General features: G+C 45.3%; 2 protein-coding genes across 3 annotated transcripts in view; both read right to left on the bottom strand.

Moving 5' to 3' along the window:
- The window catches only part of eral1 (Era-like 12S mitochondrial rRNA chaperone 1), a 682,619-nt gene that overhangs the window by 419,913 nt on the left and 253,160 nt on the right, over positions 1-9,546 (bottom strand). The window lies entirely within an intron of this gene.
- Positions 7,585-9,546, bottom strand: part of LOC144501195 (pinopsin-like) — a 30,351-nt gene continuing 28,389 nt past the window's right edge. The window contains exon 5 of the mRNA XM_078224631.1: positions 7,585-7,734. Within this exon, the coding sequence (XP_078080757.1) occupies positions 7,585-7,734 (150 nt within the window). The remainder of the gene's footprint in view (positions 7,735-9,546) is intronic.

Genomic DNA, 9,546 nt, shown 5'->3' with positions numbered 1-9,546 from the left:
TTAAACTCCTCCTGGTGTTTCTCATGGAACTAACATGATAAAGTAAAAGTTTAAAGTTAAAGTTTATTTAGTCGTCTCAAGTAAGGCTTATATTAGCTTACAGCAGCACGGTAGCACAGTGGTTAGCACTGCTGCTTTACAGCTCTAGGGACCCCGGTTCGATTCCTGGCTTGGGTCACTGTCTGTGTGGAGTTTGCATGTTCTCCCCGTGTCTGCGTGGGTTTCCTCCGGGTGCTCCGGTTTCCTCCCACAGTCCAAAGATGTGCGGGTTAGGTTGATTGGCCATGCTAAAATCATAGAAATCATAGAAACCCTACAGTGCAGAAGGAGGCCATTCAGCCCATCGAGTCTGCACCGACCACAATCCCACCCAGGCCCTACCCCCACATATTTTACCCGCTAATCCCTCTAACCTACGCATCCCAGGACTCTAAGGGGAATTTTTTTAAACCTGGCCAATCAACCTAACTCTAAGGGGCTAAAATTGCCCCTTAGAGTCCTGAGATGCGTAGGTTAGAGGGATTAGTGGGTAAAATATGTAGGGATATGGGGGTAGGGCCTGGTTGGGATTGTGGTCGGTGCAGACTCGATGGGCCAAATGGCCTCTTTCTGTACTGTAGGGTTTCTATGATTTCTATGATTAACACTGCAATGAAGTTACAATGAAATTCCCCTAGTCGCCAAATTCTAGTGCCTGTTCGGGTCAATGCAACTATCCAGCACGTCTTTCAGACTGTGGGAGGAAACCGGAGCATCCGGAGGAAACCCACGCAGACATGGGGAGAACGTGCAGACTCCACACAGACAGTGGCCCAAACCAGGAATCAAACCTGGGGTCCCTGGCGCTGTGAGGCAGCAATGCTAACCATGGTGCCACCCCACAATAATGCTAACACACATACAGCACAAACAGTTCAGCTCACATGTCCATGGCCTCCTTCTGTGCTATCCAAATTCTATTCTATTGTATAAATTTCAAGCTTGAGCTGGGACACTCCAACAACAACTATAATGTTTTAACTCATGCCTCAAACATTGTAAAATATTTCAATGTGTTGCACAAGGGTGATTACCATCCAATTCAGAGAATTATAGAATCCTACAGTGCAGAAGGAGGCCATTTGGCCCATTGAGTCCACACCGACAACAATCCCACCCAGGCCTTATCTCCATAACCCCATACGTTTACTCTATCTAGTCCCCCTGACATTAAGGGGCAATTTAAATCCACCTAACCCACACATCTTTGGACTGTGAGAGGAAACCGGAGCACCCGGAGGAAACCCACGCAGACACAGGGAGAATGTGCAAACTCCACACAGACAGTGACCCAAACTGGGAATTGAACCCAGATCCATGGCACTGTGAGGCAGCAGTGCTAACCACTGGGCCACCATGCCACCCTTAATTGTGACACCAAATCTCATAAAAAGAGCTGGTGACCAAAAGCTTGGTCCAGAAGCTGGGTTTCAGGAGTCACAGAGACACGCTGTACAGAAACAGACCTTTTGGCCCAACTCCTGCATGCCAACCAGGTTTCCTAATCTGAACTAGTCCCATTTGTCTGCATTTGGCCCTTTTCCCTCTAAACCTTTCATAGAGTCATAGAGGATTTTAGTTTGATTTGATTTATTATTGTCACATGCATTAGTATACAGTAAAAAGTATTGTTTCTTGCACGCTAAACAGACAAAACATACTGTACATAGGAAAGGAAAGAAGAGAATGCAGAATGTAATGTTACAGACATAGCTAGGGTGTAGCGAAAGATCAATGTAATGTGAGGTCCATTCAGAAGTCTGATGGCAGCAGGGAAGAAGCTGTTTTTCAGTCAGTTGGTACGTGACCTCAGACTTTTGTATCTTTTTCCTGATGGAAGAAGGTGGAAGAAAATATGTTCAGGGCGCGTGGGGTCCTTAATTATGCTGGCTGCTTTTCCGAGGCAGCGTGAAGTGTAGACAGTGTCAATGGGTGGGAGGCTGATTTGAGTGATGTACCAGGCTTCCTTCATGACCCTTTGTAGTTTATTGCGGTCTTGGGCAGAGCAGGAGCTATACTAAGCTGTGGTACAACCAGAAAGAATGCTTTCTATGGACATCTGTAGAAGTTAGTGAGAGTTGTAGCGGATATGCCAGATTTCCTTAGTCTCCTGAGAAAGTAGAGGCATTGGTGGGTTTTCTTAACTATAGCATTGGCACGGGAGGGGGGATCAGGATAGGTTGTTGGTGATCTGGACAACTAAAAACCATTTTCTTAAAAGTTTATTTATTAGTCTCAAGTAAGACTTACATTAATACTGCAATGAAATTACTGTGAAATTCCCCTAGTTGCCTCGTGCCTGTTCGGGTCAATGCACCTAACCAGCACGTCTTTCAGAGTGTAGGAGGAAACTGGAGCACCCGGAGGAAACCCATGCAGACACGGGGAGAACGTGCAGACTCCACATAGACAGTGACCCAAGGCGGGAATCAAACCCGAGTCCCTGGTGCTGTGAGGCAGCAGTGCTAACCACTTTGCCACCGTGTAGAAAAAAATTTCTACTTCGTCCCCATTGATGTAGACAGGGGCATGTCCTCCACTGCACTTCCTGAAGGTGATGACTATCTCCTTTGTTTTGTTGAAATTGAGGGAGAGATTATTGTTGTCGACCCAGTTCACCAGATTCTCTATCTCGTCCCTGTACACTGTTTCGTTATTGTTTGAGATCCGACCCACAATGGTGGTGTCATCAGCAAACTTGAAAATCGAGTTGGAGGGGAATTTGTCCACACAGTCAGGGGTGTATAAGCTCAGAGCATCTTAAAATTGGCTCCCAATCCAGCAATACCTCAATTTTGAAATGACCCTCCACATAACCTTGCCCCTCCCTATTTATGTAACCACCTGCAGCCTGACAATCTTCCAAGATCTCTGCACACTTCCAATTCTGGGCTCTTGTTTGTCTCCCACTTTTATCGATCCACCATTGAAGCCGTCCCTTCAGCTGTATAAACTCTGGAATTCCTTCCCTAAACCTCTCCTCCTTTAGGATGTTTAAGCTGTACGTGTCCTCAGACTTTTGTACCTTTTTCCCAACGGAAGAAGGTAGGAGAGGGTATGTCCGGGGTACATGGGGTCCTTGATTATGCTGGCTGCTTTTCCAAGGCAGCGGGAAGTGTGGACAGAGTCCTGTGAAACCCTAAGACAAATGCAAATTACTGCAGATGCTGGGATTTGAAAGTCTGGATGACTCCACGGATGATGTCAGACCTGCTGAGATTTTCCAGCATTTTCCATTTTTGCCCCTGTGAAACACCGTGGGAATTTTTTTCCATTCAAGTTACTATATAAATGCAATTTGTTGCTGTTGTAAATAACATATTTTAATATCTGAGTACAGGGTCATGTCAAAACTACTGTGCAATAGACTTGGCAACTAGAAAAATCTTCATACGCCCTGAGGTACATTTCATGCAGGAGAAATGCAACAGACAAAGAAACAAAGGACAAAATAACCCCATGCATTCTCATAAACAGTCTACTGTAAAGCAGCTGAAACAAATAGTGGGCAATGTACAGGAACCAGGCTTTACAATGAGTCAGTCACGGAATGTACAGTCTGGTTAGAGGAACACAAAGTCTAAACGGGGTGGTCTTCATAACAATTAAAATTTCATGTTATAGACAACATGTATTAACAATGGCAAATGTGTGGGAAATGTTTCAGTGTAACAACACATAATTCATGGAATCCAACATGGAAACAGGCCATTCAAGAACACATGAATTAGGAGCGAAAGAAGGCCATTCGGCCCCTCGAGCCTGCTCCACCATTTGATAAGATCCTGGCTATCTGATTGTGGCCTCAACACCAATTTCCTGTCAACCCCGTATCCTTTGACTGAGTTGTCAATCATGAACCCACCTAAATCAGCCTTAAAGATACTCGGTGATTCTGGCTCCACTGCTCTGGGGAAGAGAATTCCACAGACTAACAACACTCTGAGAGGAAACGTTTTTCCACATCTCAGTCTTAAATGGGCCCATTGAACCTCCCTGAACACTTTAACATCCCACCCAGTCTAATTGCACTTTCGTATTCATTCCCCACCCAATATAATCCCACTCTCCCCCTTATTCCCCATACCCTTTAATATCCCATGATGTGGAGATGCCGGCATTGGACTGGGGTGGGCACAGTAAGAATTCTCACAACACCAGGTTAAAATCCAACAGGTTTATTTGGAATCACGAGCTTACGGAATGTTGCTCCTTCATCACTCACCTGATGAAGGGGCAGCCCTCCAAAAGCTCGTGATTCCAAATAAACCTGTTGGACTTTAACCTGGTGTTGTGAGACGTTTTAATATCCCACCCAGTCTAATCCAACTCTTCCCCTTATTCCCCATACTCTTCAATATCCCACTCAGTCTAATCCCACTCTCCCCCTCACTCCCCACACCCTTTAATATACCATCCGGTCTAATCCCACTCCTTACCTCATTCCCCAGCCCTTTAATATCCACCCAGTCTAACTCCATTCTCCTCCTTACTCCCTGCACCTTTCAATGTCCCACAGAGTAGTGGACAGGGAAATGGATGTAACTTATGTGGACTCCCAGGAGGCATCTGATAAAGCCCCGCATAAGAAACTGTTTGCTGAAGTTAAAGTTCAAGGAATTGAAGCCAACTATTAACCTGGTTTGGAAATGGGCTGAGCGACAGGAGACAGAGAGTCGGGAAAATAGACAGATACTCTAATCAGCAGAATGTGATCAGTGGTGTCCCACAAGGATCTGTGTCAGGGCCTTTATTTATTAATGACTTTGATGATGGGATAAAAAGCCATATAGTCAAATTTGCTCATGCCACAAAGATAGATGACAATATATGCAGTATAAGTGGAAGTATAAAATTACAAAGATATTTTTCGGTGAAACGAATAAGCAAAACTGTGGAAAATGGAAGTCAACACAGGAAAATGTGAAATCATCTACTTTGAACCCAGAAAGGAAAGAACTTGCTACATGTGAAAAGCTAGAAACAGTGGAAGTCAAAAGATAATTGGAGGTCCTTATTGTGATGATACTGTGCCTTTAAGAAATGTATTTGTTATGTTCCTTGTGTAGGATTTTTAGCAGTTTTTTTATTACCAATGCTGTTCAGTCTATATCCGGCAGCCCTGTATTGTCACTGCAACAGCTGTGCTTAGTGTTCCCCTGAGGTTTTGCAGAGTAGGACCTGATTAGGTTGATTGACAGGTAGGGCTATATGATTGGGTGGAGCTAGGCTTACACAAATAATTCAAATCAGATGCTGCTCTGAGCTGAGAGAGATCAGTGCCTCTCTTTTCTGTCTTTGAAGTCTGCAAGAGACTAGGTTTACTTGTCTGAAGTTCTGTTGTTTCAGGATATCCTTCTCTGGAAACTTCTAGATCTCTGCTCTGTGGAAATCTAGCACCACATGAGCATCCTTGTTTTTTGTGCTAAATAATTCGGAAGGAGGGTGTATAGCCAGAGGATATGGGGTGTTACAGTAGCACTGCTGCTTCACAGCGCCAGGGACCTAGGTTTGATTCCCGGCTTGGGTCACTGTCTGTGTGGGGTTTGCACATTCTCCCCATGTCTGCGTGGGTTTCCTCCGGGTGCTCCGGTTTCCTCCCACGTTCTGAAAGGCGTGCTGGTTAGATGCATTGACCCAAACAGGTGCCGGACTATGGTGACTAGGGGAATTCACAGTAACTTCACTGCAGTGTTAATGTAAGCCTTACTTGTGACTGATAAATAAACTTTTACTTTAATATTGCTTTAAATTGGCGCAATAGAGATAGCTACCTGTTAAGAATTATACTTTGTCATGTTTATATATTTGAATTTGTAAAAGTTATGCTAATTCTTTTTGCTCTATGCTATATGTGTTTTAAATAGTTTGTTTTGATAAAAGCTTCCTAGTGCGTCACTCTCATCATACCTGGAGTGAATCACCTTATGCTCACCCTATTGCCAAAAGTAAAAGTTGGGGTCTAGGCTAACTTCATAATATACCTTGGAAATTCTGATCTGATCCCTAACATTGTATATCAATTGCTAAAATGTGATGAGCAGGTGCAGAAAATCAAAAAGGCAAACAGACTGCTGGTCTTTATATCTAGAATACAAGGGGGTAAACCTATGCTCCAGCTATACAACTGCCAGGTTAGACCACACCTGAGCAGTTTTGACAACTACACCGTGGGAAGGATGTATTGACCTTGGAGGGAGTGCAGTGTAGATTTATCAGAATGATACCGGGACTCCCAGGGTTAAGTTAAAAGGACTACTTGCGAGGATATATTGCTGGAATTTGGAATGTTAAGGGGTGATTTGGTTGAATGTTTTAAGATATTGAGGAGTTCAGAGAGGTCAAGCTACCCAGCTCTAGGCGACCATTCAGGAGTGAAATTAGGAAATATTCCTACACATAAAAGGTTGAAGAAACTGTCCTGTGCAAGCAGCAATTGATGTGAGATCAATTGTTAATTTTAAATCTGAGATTGATTTTTGTTGCCCAGAGATACAAGAAATGGAAGCAGGAGTAAGCTACTAAGACCTTCAAGCTTGCCCTGCCATTCAATATGATCAAGGCTGATCTATGCCGACCTCAACTCCTTTTCTGTGCCATTTCCCCATGGCCCTCAATTCCTCAATCAAATATTTATCCACCTCTAATGATCTAGGGATATTAAGGGATATGGGGCAATGGCTGCTTTATGGAGTTAGGTCACGGATCAGCCATGGAACAGGTTTGAGTGGTTACATGGCCTCCTATTCCTATGTTCTCCTACAACATTTAACATCCCACCCAGTCTAATCCCACTCTCCTGCTCACATTCTGATGTGTCCATACTGGGAATCACATTCACGGGATTTTCCCAGCAAGCTGCTGGAGGGAGATCTGATGGGGAAGGCTTTGGGAGGAAGGAAAGGGTGTCTTTGAGCAAGACATTGTGGAGATTTCAGAGCTGGGAGGGAGGGTCCGAGGCTGAAATGGGGTCTTTATGAAGTGGTTAGTGGGGCGGAGCAGGCAATAAATTGTGAGATAAGAGGGGTTCAGACAATGAATGTGTCTGAATGGAGGCTGATGCAATGAAAGCTGCTACTGGAATTGGAGTGAGTGATCCCAGGGCATAATATTTAAACTGAGGTGAGTGAATCCTGTTCAGTGTAAGTATAGTAAGAAGTTTAACAACACCAGGTTAAAGTCAGTGTAAGTATGACAAAGGAGCTTGCTGCTGGCGAGTGGAGTGAAGCCAATTGTCCATCGAGAGCATGTGGGAATTCAACAGCCATCAACCAGAGTCCTTCCTCTCAGCTTCGAGTCTCACAACACCAGGTTAAAGTCCAACAGGTTTATTTGGTAGCACGAGCTTTCGGAGTGCTGCTCCTTCGTCAGGTGAGTCCTGATCAGGTGAAGAAGCAGCGCTCCGAAAGCTCGTGCTACCAAATAAACCTGTTGGACTTTAACCTGGTGTTGTGGGACTTCTTACAGTGCCCACCCCAGTCCAATGCCAGCATCTCCACATCTCAGCTTTGAGCTTAGGGCTGCTGCCGGACCCCGATGGAGGTTTCAGGCTGGTGAGATTCGGTTGCCACCTCCTCCCTCGGAAAGACTGGTGGCCTCAGTGCGACTCCTGCTGGCAGAGCTGGAAGAAGTGTCTTCATCCCCAGAGAACTGGTTACGCCCACAGCATAGAGTGGTCAGCAAGCAATTCCGGAACTGTACAGGAAAGAGAAACGGGAAAGCCACTTAAAATCAGGAAGGAAAAGGAGAGCCTGCATTTACATAGCACCTACCAGAATCTCAGGACCTCTCAAAGCACTTTACTGCCAATGAGGTACTTTTGAAGTACCATGGTTGCCACTCTTGCGACTCGGTCAACGTTGTCTACCTGATACGCTGCAGGAAAGGATGTCCCGAGGCATAGTACATTGGCGAGACCCTGCAGACGCTACGACAACGGATGAATGGACACCACTCGATAATCACCAGGCAGGAGTGTTCCCTTCCTGTTGGGGAACACTTCAGCAGTCAAGGGCATTCAGCCTTTGATTTTCGGGTAAGCGTTCTCCAAGGCGGCCTTCATGACACACGACAACGCAGAGTCGCTGAGCAGAAACTGATAGCCAAGTTCCGCACACATGAGAACGGCCTCAACCGGGATCTTGGGTTCATGTCACACTACCTGTAACTCCCATGACTTGCCTGGGCTTGCAAAATCTTACTAACTGTCCTGGCTTGAGACAATTCACGCCTCTTTAACCTGTACTTAACCCTCCCTCATTGTCTGCACCTGTAAAGACTTGATTACCTGTTAAGACTCGCATTCCAACCATTATCTTGTAATTGAGTTTGTGTCTATATATGCCCTGTTTGTGAACCAAATCCTGCACTCACCTGATGAAGGAGCAGCGCTCCGAAAGCTCGTGCTATCAAATAAACCTGTTGAACTTTAACCTGGTGTTGTGAGCCTTCTTACCGTACTTTTGAACTGCAGACCCTGTCCCTAATATAGGAACCGATTCACTCACAGCAAGATTCCTCAGCCAGCAGTGAGGATAATCTAGTAACCTGTCCTTCTGATGAGATTCACTCCCACTCTAGTTTGTTCCTCTACTCTCACAGTCTGAGACCCTAGTGGCACCTCCTCTCCTCCAGAATCTCACCATGGTTACCATTCTTCATGCATGGACCCTGACAGTGAATCAAACCTGGAGAGGCAACCCGGCTAAACCCAAACCAGTAAAGTCTGCCTGGCAAGGCCTGCTGCAGGAGAACCCGGAGTGATCTCCTCTTACCCAGGGCACTGAGGCCAATTACTGCTGCTTCAACACAACCACAGCAACAGGAATAGGGAGAGGCAATACAGATTCAATAGCATGGTTCAAAAGAGTGTAGAGGGACAGAGGGTGCTGGGAGTTAATCTGCAGCATTCTTTGAAGGTATCAGGACACACAGAGAGTTGGGTGAAAAGCTTATGGGATCTTGAGCTTCATAAATAGAGGCACTGAGTACAAAAGCAGGGGAGTAATACTGAACATTTATAAAGCCCTGACAGGCTACAACTAGACTATTCCATCCAGCTGTGGTCACTACATTTTAGGAAGGATGTGAGGGTCCATGAGAGGGTGCAGAGGAGATTTACTGGTTCCAGGGATTGGGGATTTTAATTACAAGGTTAGGTTCCAGGATCAAAATCCTTGAACTCGCTCCCTAACAGCACTGTGAGTGTACCTACACTACATGGACTGCAGCAGTTCAAGGAGGCAGCTCACCACCACCTTCTCAAGAGGCAATTAGGGATGGGCAATAAATGTTGGTTGGCCAGTGACACCCAGATACCAAGAATGAATTTTTAAAATGTTGGAGAAGCTGAGGTTGTTCTCCTTGGAGCAAAAGAGATTGAGGGGGAGATTTAATAGAGATTTAGATAAGGTTGACAAAAGCCATTCCCACTACAACAAGAAGTCTCACAACACCAGGTTAAAGTCCAATAGATCTATCTGGTATCACGAGCTTTCGGAGTGCTGC

Source organism: Mustelus asterias, chromosome 12 (genome assembly GCF_964213995.1).
Source record: "Mustelus asterias chromosome 12, sMusAst1.hap1.1, whole genome shotgun sequence".
Lineage (NCBI taxonomy): Eukaryota > Metazoa > Chordata > Chondrichthyes > Carcharhiniformes > Triakidae > Mustelus > Mustelus asterias.
Note: the sequence above shows the minus strand (reverse complement) of the source record. Positions and strands in the feature narration are given on the sequence as shown.